The 10,952-nt window shown below is 52.0% G+C and overlaps 1 protein-coding gene across 1 annotated transcript; it reads left to right on the forward strand.

Annotated features, from left to right (window-relative positions):
- The first annotated feature begins 5,371 nt into the window (after positions 1-5,371).
- On the forward strand, positions 5,372-6,949 carry LOC121362949 (C-C motif chemokine 4 homolog). Its single transcript, XM_041484901.1, has 3 exons — positions 5,372-5,513; positions 6,016-6,127; positions 6,471-6,949. The coding sequence occupies exons 1-3, from the start codon at positions 5,441-5,443 to the stop codon at positions 6,556-6,558; spliced, it is 273 nt and encodes a 90-aa protein (XP_041340835.1). The 5' UTR covers positions 5,372-5,440; the 3' UTR covers positions 6,559-6,949.
- Positions 6,950-10,952: the final 4,003 nt, after the last annotated feature.

Raw genomic sequence — 10,952 nt, forward strand, 5'->3', positions numbered from 1 at the left:
AACCCCAGATGTCTGGGAGGACCAGAAGAAGTGTCTCTGCTGGGGCTGCATCCTCTGCCCTCCTTGCTCAGATCGTTGTTGAGTCCCCCAGAAAGAAGCAGGGAGCACCAGCCTGAAAATTCAGAGCTCTGCTGGGATGGAAACTAGAAGATGGTAGAGTTAGAATAGATATGAGGAAGGAATTCTTCTTTGTGAGGGTGGGCAGGCCCTGGCACAGGGTGCCCAGAGCAGCTGTGGCTGCCCCTGGATCCCTGGCAGTGCCCAAGGCCAGGCTGGATGGGGCTGGAGCAGCCTGGGACAGTGGGAGGGATCCCTGTCGATGGTGGGGGGAGTGGAACAAGGTGCTCTTTAAGGTCCCTTCCAACTCAAACCACTCTTTGATTCTACGATTCTATGAATACCAAACCCACTTTTAATGAACTCAGTGGGCCTTTCCTGCTTGTTATAGTCAAGCAAAAATAAACAAGACACAAATAGTTTTCATTTTCATTGGTGCTCCTGCTGTGCAGTGTTCTGGGCTTTTTTGGGTGGGATGGGTGGAGATGGTCTCAGGGGGCACGGGATGTCTGGCTGATCCCCACAGGTTAGAACCACAACCTCCCCGAGAACAGGGATAACGTTCAAACTTGTGTCAGGGCTATTGCCACAGCTGGAGGACATCCCTAATCATATAATCATGGAATCATTTAAGCTGGAAAAGCCCTCTGAGGTCATTGAGTCCAACCATCCTCCAAGCATTACCAGAGCCACACTAATGCAAGTCCCCAAGTGCCACATTCACACATCTGTTAAACCCCTCTAGGGATGGGGACTGATGGCCCCCTGGACTCCCTGCCCAGTGCTGGCCCCCCTCTGCAGGGTCCTGGCAGGGCTGTGTCACTGTGGGGAGGTGTGAGCCTCAGTCCCACAGTGAGGTGTGACTCTGCAGCTGCCCGTGAGCAGCCATGCTCATGCACTGCTGTTTACTGGCCTCTTGAGTTATTCAAAGCTGTGAAACCACTTCCTGTGTGGGGCTGTTTGGAGGTCGGGGTGCTCAGCAGTGTTTCTCTGAAGTGCAGGTCCTGTCCCCCATAACGTTGAGGGTTTTTCCACCCCAGATGGGTTTGTGCCCTTCAAAGGGGATATTGTCTGGCTGCCCCAGCTAGCACGGGCTGTGCCTGGCACCCGCATCCCCTGGGAGAGGGGGAGGGCTCGGGGAGCTTTGGCGCTGCTCACTGATTGTGCCGCAGCTCCACAGCCTCTCCTGCATCCCTTCATGGCCCTGCAGCCTCCCCCTGTGGGACCCTGCATCTTTCCACAACCTCCATGGCTTCTCCTGCATCCCCCCACCACCTCCACAGCCACAGCATCCCCATCCCTCCATAGCCCCAGGCTTCCTGCATCCTATGGGAACCATGCAGGGGTGTGCAGCCACACGTTGGGACTTGGTGGGGTCAGTTTGTGAGTGAGATAGAGGGACCTGGGCTCAGTCAGGGCTCACCTGAGGGACAGTCCTTTGGCCCCCAGAGCACCTCACCTGTACCCCAGGAGAAGTCACCAGCATCTCCCAAATGGATCATCCCACTCCCCAGAGCTTGCATCCACTTGTGGACCTACGGAAAGAGGAGAAAAGGCTACAGGAAGTAACAGGGATGGAATAATAATCCTTCCTGTGCTCCAAGGTCCTTCAGTGCCAGGGCTGGGATAGTGCAGCCCCCACGGGTGAGCTGTGTCCCAGGGGGACGCTGACAAAGTCCCCCACCAGCCTGGGCAGAGCCCTCACCTTCACCCATGGGCAAAGTACCCCTATTCCCCTGCCCTGGGTTCTTGGCTTTGTGACCTGTGTCTCCAGGCAAGGGCAGGATTTCAGGGGAACTTGAAGGAGTTTGAAAGCTTTTGGGCTAATCCTTGTCACTGTTTATGTCCCAGGGTTGAAGACTCAGCAGCCCCATAACAACATTTTCTACGTGCTTCTCCTTTGAATAACTTTAGCTTTCTATTTCTACCCTGCCTGCCCCAAAACAAACCTCATACCCCAGTCGAGTGAGGCTAAAGTGGTAAAGAATGGCTTTTTTCCAGGAATAATAAAGGAAGCTTGGGAGGGGTCAGCTAATAAACCCTTAAACTGCAGGAACTGCAATAGCAGAGGGCTCTGGGATTTGCCAGAGAAGCGAAAACCAGTGGACAGAAGTAGAAAACCGAAACCAGAAACTGGAAGCAGAGGTCCGCAAGGGTGACTCGTTTGGGATCGCCGTGCAGAGCTCCAGGAGCGGCCGCCGGTGACTCAAAGCGAGAGCCCTGCGGGCAGGGAGGAGCTGTCCCCCCTTGTCCCCCTTGTCCCCCTTGTCCAGGAGGCTTCCCGGCATTCTGGGGGAAGCAAAGTTCCAGCTGACAAAGCAGCTCCGAGGGCACCCACTGGTGACATAACCAAGGGGCTGCAGCTGCAGCAGCTTTTTCAGCACCTCCTCCTCCTCCTTCACCTCCTCACATTCAGTTATGCTTTCTTTCCTCACACTGACCATCTCAGAGCTTCCAGGTGAAAGACAGAGCTGCAGATCCCATCACAGCCTCCACACCTCCCCACATCCCCTGTGCCCCATGCACATGATCAGCCTCATGGTTTGTGCCTTGCAGGCAGCAGCTGGTGAGCAGAAGGTGCGAAGTTCCCATGAGCAAAGCTGTCACCTGCTGGTGCCAGCCACAGGGTGCCTTTCTGCAGCCAAAGCCTTTGTCACTGCTCCATTCAGCGCTGGCATTTGTCACACTTGAATGTGAGTTACCAGAACAGAGGAACATAAAACTCCCACTGTTGGTTTCTGAATGAATTATTTCCGTGGCAAAAAGCCATAATTTGGTTTTTTTTCAGCAGCAATTCAGCCACAAGCTGGAGCCACTTCTTGTTCTGGGCTGAGCTGATCAGACTTACCAAGGGAACAAAGACCTGATCCTGCCAGACTTGCTTCTGGCAAAATCCACCACCTTCCCTGCTATCCTTGTCAGGACTTACAGAGACTTTGCTCCCTGTAAAAGCACACCCTTGGACACTCTGGTGAGGTCTCTGCCCAGATGAGGATGTGCCACAGCCAGGGATGTAAGTCAGGACAAGACCATGAGGGAAAGAAGGAATGCAAAACAAACCCTCCCCATGGGATAAGTGTAGGAAGAGGCAGACCAGTCTAAGGAGCCTCCAAACTTCTCCTTTCAGTCCCTGCCAGGGACAAGCCAGCAGCTGAAGTACAGTGCCATTGCTGTCATTGACATTGCTCTCATGTGCATCTCCAGGGTAGCCAAACAGGGGGTTTAGGATTCTGAGAGAGAAAATCCAGGCTCAGGAACATAACCAGGGGCCTGAGCAGCCTCTCTGCAGTGGAGGGATCTTTGACTGCGTGCCCAGAATGTGAGAGGACATCAGGAAGCCCAGGTCATCCCTCTTCCTGCTCCCTAAGGAGCTGCCCTGAGTTGGCCTGCTGAGGCTTGGTGTGTCCCACGTCAGGCAGGGTGTCCCCCACTTTCATCTCACCTCTTTAGCCAGAAAACCCATCTTCTACCCAAGGCATCTCTTGGAGGGAGTGGCTGAGGCTGGCAAAATGTCTCAGGTGTGGCAAACCCCTTCTACTAGTGAACTGCCTGCTCCCAGGTGAAGTCCTGCCCTTTGCGATGCCCGTGACTGCTGCGGGCAAAGTGGTGAAGGTGGATTAGTGAAACAGCAGCGAGAGAGGCTGAGAATGGGCTGGACACGGTGCTTGGAGGGTTGTGATCTCTTGCACAAAGTCCAGCTAGAGGCCAGTCAGCAGCGGGAAAACCCAGGGATCGATACTGGGTAGTCCTTAATATGTTGATGTCCTTGCTGATGGGACAAAGGTCACCCTCAGTGAGCTGGAAGGTGACACAAAGTTGGGAGGATGGCTTGTCACATTAGGGGGACATGCTGCCATTGTAGAATAATGGAATGTACTGGGATCAAAGAGACCTTAAAACACCCCCAGGTCTGTCCCCCCTGCCATGGGCAAGGGCACTTTCCACTACCCCAGGCTGCTCCAAGCCCTGTTCAACTTGGTCTTGGACACTTCCAGGGAGGGGGCAGCCACAGCTTCCCCCTGAAAGCAAGGTGCTCCAGGGCCTGACTACGCTCACAAAGAAGAATTTCTTGCTGATATTTAATCTGCCTTTTTTTTAGTTTAAAGCTGTTCCCCCTTGTCTTATCACTTTTGGCCTGTGTGAAATCCATGGAGACCTCATCAGGATGGAGAACCTCATGAAGCTCAAAAAGAAGTGCAAAGTCCTGACCCTGTGAAGGAACATCCCCAGGCACCAGTATATGGCAGTGCTGACCAGCTGGAAAGCAGTTTGGCAAAAAAGGACCTGGAGCTCCTGGTGGACACCAGACTGGACATGAGCAGTAATGTGCCCTTGCCACCAAAATTCCATCAGGCTCTTGGGCTGCATGAGGAGGAACACTGACAGCAGGTTGAAGGAGGGGACCCTTCCCCTCTGCTCAGCATCGGTGTGGCTGTTCCTCAAGTGCTGGGCTCAGTTCTGAGCTCCCCAGGATTATAGATGTATGGGCATACTGAGACAGTCCCGCAAAGGGCCGTAAAGATGATGAAGAGATAAGAACATTTTTCCAGGGAGGAGATGCTGGTACAGTTCAGGATGGAGGGGGCTCAGAGGATTCTTACCAACGTTTGTGGAGCAAAGTAGATGCAGCCCAACTCTCAGTGGTGACCACTAACAGGACAAGAGGCAACAAGAAATTATATTTAAACACCAGATAAAACTTTATTGCACTCTGAAACAGGCTGTCCAGATAGGCTGTGGGAGTCTCACAGCCCACCTGGACATGGTCCTGGGCAGCATCTCCAGGGACTGGGCTGGATGAATTCCAGCCTCAACTCCTTGCCAGCCCTGTGGGTGTGGGGAGGGCAGGCTGGGTGTTTTGGGTGGCACGGAGCCCTCAGTGCAGCTAGCCCTGAGCTCGGGGCAGCAGCTGAGCAGTCTCTGGCAAACATCCAGCACACAACAGCACGAGAGCACTTCTGTGCTGCCTGTTGGGGTTTTTTCCAGAGCTGCATAATCCTACACAAACATTGCCTTTCCCTACACAGTCTGATAGGGAAATCCCCCTCTGGAGTCCAGCGGGAGCATTGTCCTTTCTGTGGCCTGGCCACTTGGCACATTTTAGTTTCCTTTTGATTTGAATAAAGCAAAAATGAGTGCTGAGTCACTTGGCATTGTGAGGGACCATATTCCATTCTACCTCAGTTTTTTCTATTCCCTCTAATTCCCTTCAGCTATTTCACTTTCATGTCATCCTTTATCATCATCTTGGAATTTCCATTTCGGCTACTCCCAGCTGCCTCTAGGACTCCCTTTTAAAAGAGGGCTGAATCCAGCTGTTGCACACTGAGCTGCATCTTCCAGAGCTTTGGCTCCTGCTCTGACAGCCTCACCTGACGGAAAGATGAAGGTCTCTGCAGCTGGATTGGCTCTTCTCCTCATTTCAGCCTCCTTCTCCCAAACTTTCTGTGGCCCAGGTGAGTCCTGCTTTTTCATTTGTGAAGGGAGAACAGAGCTGAACCTTCCATATTATTTCTCCATTGAGCTCCCATGACAGATAACTGGGAATTTATCAGCATTTGTGCCATTCTCCTCTCTGCCCAGAGATGAGCGGCATGTAGGAGCCCTGGAATCAGAAAATCATCCATTTATCCGTCCATCCATCCATCCATCCATCCATCCATCCATCCATCCATCCTCCATGCATCCATCCACCCACCCATCCAATCTGGGCTCAAAGTACTTATTCCTGGTTAGAGCTGAGAGACTTCCACCTCTGCTCTGGGGCTGGAGGAGCTGGGGAAGTGAAGCTCGGAGCAATGGCAGAGTGAGAATCTCACAGTAGCTTGATACTGCTTGGGGCATTTGACCAGATGGTCCTCAATGTCCATTTCAACCTTAATTATTCTCTACCTTCTCACTACCTTCCCTGCCAGCACAGGTCCCGGTGCTCACATTGTCTTCCTTTTCCTGTTCTAGCTGGACTCGACATCCCAACCTGCTGTGTCACATACAGCCGGCACAAACTCCCGTGGAAGCTCATCCAGCGCCATTACATGACCAGCAGCAGCTGTCCTCGGCCGGCCATCGTGTGAGTGCCAGCGCATGGGACAGCCATGGGGGGGGTGGGTGAGTGACCAGCTCTGCACAGCAAGTGGGGCTGTAGTAACAGAGCAGGGAGAGGGGAATACCGAGGAGAAAGGGCTCGCACAGGGATTGCTGGGGATGCTCGTATGGGGATTCCCAGGGATGCTCCTGCAGGAGTGGAGGAAGCAGTGTAGGGGAAGAGATGGGAGTGGGGAGCATCACAGCCAGCTGCTGCTTTCCACATCTGCACAGGGGAAAACTTCTTGCAATGCTCAGAGCTGGGATCCAGGCTCTCCTGGGAAGCAGGTGTGAGCAGAGATCTAACAGGTCCCCTCCCCGTTCCATAGGTTTGTCACAAAGGAAGGCCGCCAGGTCTGTGCCAATCCTGAAAACACCTGGGTCCAAAGCTACCTGAAAATTTTGGAGCAGAACTGACCCATGCAGTGTGGCAAGAGTAGCTGCTGTCATGGACAAGTCACGTTATCCGGAGCTCCCTCCGTGGAGTGGGACCCTGGGACAACAGGAGCCACAGGAGCATCTGCAGGTGTCCCCAAGGGACTGCTGGAAGGGCACCTTGTGCTCAGGGCTGCTGCTCATCCTTGACTTGCACAGACCAGGCTTCAGCCTCATCCCTCTGCCCCATCCCTCTATCCCATGGGTGCAGGCCCATGGGACTGCACCTTCGCTCTTGTATTATTTGAAGTTATTTAAGAAATGATCATATGGGGCAGTCAGTCCTTTTTTTTGGTGGATGATGATATTATTTATAGGGGGGTGACAGGGAGGGTATTTCTAGGAGGGTGACCCAATGTTGGATGACAGGAGACTCTGGTTTATACACGTCAACTCTTCATTCTGGAGAATAAAGAATCTGGAGAAAACCTTTGCTTTTTCCCATTTACGTGCCTCTGTGTGGTGCTCACCGCACACAGAACATCCCTCTGAGCCATCTGAACCTCTGTAGGACACATGAAGATGGAAAATGGTTTCAGGCAAACCCATAAAGTTTCCATACTGCAGACTCAGAAACATCCTCCAAAACCTCATTCCCCCACAGCACACACCCCCCAGTCCCCACATCCTCTACAGAATTAGAAGTGTTTCTACCCACATGGGGGACTTTTACATTCATGAGTCTGCTCTCCACACTCCCAGGCACGTCCCACACATTTGCTGCTCCCAGTCCCACACACCCCACATCAAACTGATCCTTGGGTGTGCGATGTCATGTTGAATCCAGCAGTGCTGGAGAGGGACAGGGACCCCATCTTTCATTCTGAACACCCTAATGGGGGTTGTTCCTCACTTTCCCACCTGTAGAACAAGGGCCAGCTCTTGCTGTAGGGGTAAAACAACCAGCAGAAAACTTGCTGCAGTTGTTCTCAGGATGCAGCTTTCCATGGGAACATGAATGGGAAGGAGCAGGTCCCAAAGGCACAGTGCTGGGCACACCTTGTCCATGGAGATCATGCCCAGGGTTCTTTGACATCCGCACTCTGTGAAGAAATCCCAAAAGGATTTGGGTTGTAAAGGAACTTAAAGCTCATCTCATTCCACCCCTGCTGTGGGCAGGGACACCTTCTACTGGACCCCTGTCCTGGCCTTGGACACTTCCAGGGATGGGGCAGCCATAGCATCTTTGGGCAACCTGTGCCAGGGCCTCACCACTCTCACAGGAAGAATTTCTTCCCAATGTCAATTCTAAACTGACCTCCTTCAGTGTAATACCATTCCCTTTTGACCTACAGCAACAGGCCCTGCTAAAACTTTTGTTCCCATCTTTCTTGCTGTCCTGGATTGCCAAGGAAATTGTATTCTATTTGCCATCTGTATGGCTGTCATCTTCTGTTCATTGGGCAGTTTTCCTTATCTCTTCCACTCCCACTCCTCCCTCCAGGGGACACCTGCTGATAACAGCCTATTGAATGCCACTGCATGGCTGGTAAGAGCTACAGCATCCACTGGGAGATGTGAGCCCAGAGGGACGAGCCAAACATTCCTTCCAGGATATAATATTATTATATAATAATATAATCTGAGATTCTGGAACACCAGCACGGCTTCTCCACTGGATTTCCCCGAGGAACAGCAGCTGCTTCTTCCACTGGATCTTCAGAAGAAGACTCCACCTTTTCTCCAGGATCCCTGCTCCAGCAGAACCACACCTGGCACTGCAGGAGGGCTGCAGCCACCATTCCAATTGGATGCTGCCAGCACCCTGACCCACAGGGTGTCAGGTTGTGTTCTGACTCTGTCAGTGTTGTTTTGATTTACTGCATTGTTTACTTTATCTTTTTATTTTCTTCCCTAGTAAAGAACTGTTATTCCTGCTCCCCTTTTTTTTTTTTTTTTTTTTTTTTTTTTTTTTTTTTGCCTGAGAGACCCCTTAATTTCAAATTTATAACAATTTGGAGGGAGGGGGTTTGCATTTTCCATTTTAGGGGGGGCTCCTGCCTTCCTTAGCAGACACCTGTCTTTCCAAACCAAGACACTTACAGACCCCCTTCAAGTGCCCCCTCACCACAGTCCAGAGCTGGCCTAGCCTTGTCCATGTCCTGTTCTTCCTAAAGCAAAAAAACAAAAAAGCTTTCTCTTAGTTCTCTTAGTGTTTATTTTTTTTCCCCCAGCAGCTATAGGTCAGATTTGGCAACTCTGAGGCTGGGAAAGAATTTCTGTATTGTCTTGTGATTTCTCTCTAGTCTTGTGTTTTCTGGGCAGGAAAGCTGACTGTAGTCAAAAAGGTCATAAACACCAAGGAGCAGCATCCCAGCCAAGAGCAGCCCAGCCCAGCACCATTCTGTGTCCCAGGAGATGGTGCTGTGGCCATACATGGAGAGATGAAAATCTGCAGGGGGTGTATCCTGAGTGTGGCCACCTCACTGTGCTGTGAAACCATGGAGCAGAGTGGTCGGTGGATGTACAGGAGCAGGTGAAGATCCCAAGAATGGGCTGCTGGATGTCTCCTCTACCCCGAGGACATCCCAACCCTAAGTTTGGCACTGCAGAGGAACTACGGGACCCCCAAATTGTCCCTGCTCTGGGACTCTGAGCTGAGAGGTGATGGAGCTTGGATGTTTTGGAGAAAAGGAAGTGAGGGGAGTACTGTGGTTTATCCCATGCCCAGGATGCAGGGACAGGCTGGTGAAACTGGATCATCCAGTGCTGCAGCTGCCTCCCCTCAGGACAGTCCCTGGCTGTGTGCCCAGGCACTTGTGGGAATTTCCCTCTCAAGCCTTTCTGGTTTCAGTTTCCAGTTGCTGGACATAGGGAACGTTTCCTTCCCTGCCTGCAGTGGCAGAAGGCGTCAGGAGATCAGAAGACCTTTATGGTTCCATGGGCAAAACACTGGATAGCCTGGTTTTCTCTGGTCTTTTTGAGAATATGAACTCTGTGGCTGTTCCCTCTCTCCCAGCTTCACTTGAAGAAGCCCTGGGAGGAGAGAGGCGCCATGGAGACCCTCAGTCCCAGTGTCCACATTTTCTCCCTGCTGGTCACTGCTCCTAACCCCATAATGAACGTCCTGGCATGGCCTCTCACTGCCACTCCTGGAGAACTGAAGGTTTGATTATGGCCTCACACCTCAGCCTCTTACATTTCTGTCTTTTCAACTTGCACTGGCCACTTAATCCAAGAATCCTTTCTCCTAAACCCACCCATTTATACATCCCATCACTGGTGATATCCTGTGGAAAGTGGAGGCTGGATGGATCAGGTTAAGCACAAACATGGTCTGTATATCTGCCTAAGCCCTGGTGGCAACATGAAGGTCTCTCTGCTTGAGCCTTGTTTCTTTCCTTGTTTCTGCTTTTCTTTCCCAATCCTGCTCTCCTCCAGGTGAGTCCACCCACCCAGAACCATAGAATCACTGAGGTGGAAAAGACCTCTAGGATGGTGGCTCCAGCCATTCCCCCAGCACTGCCAAGACCGCCCCTAACCCATGTCCCCAAGTGCCACATCCATGCATCTGTTAAATGTCTCCAGGGAGGGAGACTCCACCCGTGCCCTGGGAAGAGGTGATGATGAGCAAGGGGAGGTCAGGAGACAACCTGAGCATCTGCAGACCTCTGTGGCACCAATGGGCCTTGGGGCAGTTTGTGTCACACTGGTTTTCTTGGCCCTAATAACCAGCTCTGACAGACACAGCCTGAATTGTTCGCATCCCCTGTAGAGCTCCAGCAGGGAGGTGGGACCAGCAGTCTCATTTTCTACCCACAAAGTTATCAGCCAGTTTTAAATGTCAACCACAGGGTGATAAAGTGCTTTGTTGGTTTTACTTTGTGCTTTTTTAAACAGAAGTCTTGTTTCCTGCCCCAGGAAGCTGCAGAACAACAGTGAATTGGCACTTGTCTTGCAATAAACACTAACAGAGCATCCCAAGAGCTAAGCCTGGCTCAGGCTGCATTCCAAAGGAGCCTGCACCAGGGATGTAGTCCTGGCAATCCCCCTTTTCTCTCACCACAAGGACACCCCTGAATCCCCACCCTGAGATTTCCAGGCATTCCTTTGCCAAATCTGCAGTGGCAAAGCTCCACTAGCTCCCAGCCTTGGCTATGATATGATGAGAGAAAGGGCTGGGAAGAAGTCCTGGCTCCCCATCAGCACAGGGACTGGGAGGTGCTGGGGCTGCTGTGGTGCTGAGATCAGGGAGGCCAAGCAGAAGGGAAGGCTTTTAGACCTAAGAAGGCTAGGGCGTTTCCAGCTGAGAAGTTGGGTTTTTCCCCTACATCTCCGAAAATAGTTGTAGTGGGATCCCCATTTTCCAAACAGGAGGGGAACAACCAGTGATGACACAGAGAGAAAACAGCTTTATTCGTTGGCACCAGCACAAA

Source organism: Pyrgilauda ruficollis, unplaced genomic scaffold (genome assembly GCF_017590135.1).
Source record: "Pyrgilauda ruficollis isolate IOZ18807 unplaced genomic scaffold, ASM1759013v1 scaffold69, whole genome shotgun sequence".
NCBI lineage: Eukaryota > Metazoa > Chordata > Aves > Passeriformes > Passeridae > Pyrgilauda > Pyrgilauda ruficollis.

Bases quoted from the DNA above. Each gene is read 5' to 3' on its own strand.
- LOC121362949 (XM_041484901.1), top strand. From the start codon at position 5,441: ATGAAGGTCTCTGCAGCTGGATTGGCTCTTCTCCTCATTTCAGCCTCC. The intron at 5,514-6,015 runs GTGAGTCCTGCT...TTCCTGTTCTAG, and splicing joins CCAAACTTTCTGTGGCCCAG to CTGGACTCGACATCCCAACC. The intron at 6,128-6,470 runs GTGAGTGCCAGC...CCCGTTCCATAG, and splicing joins TGTCCTCGGCCGGCCATCGT to GTTTGTCACAAAGGAAGGCC.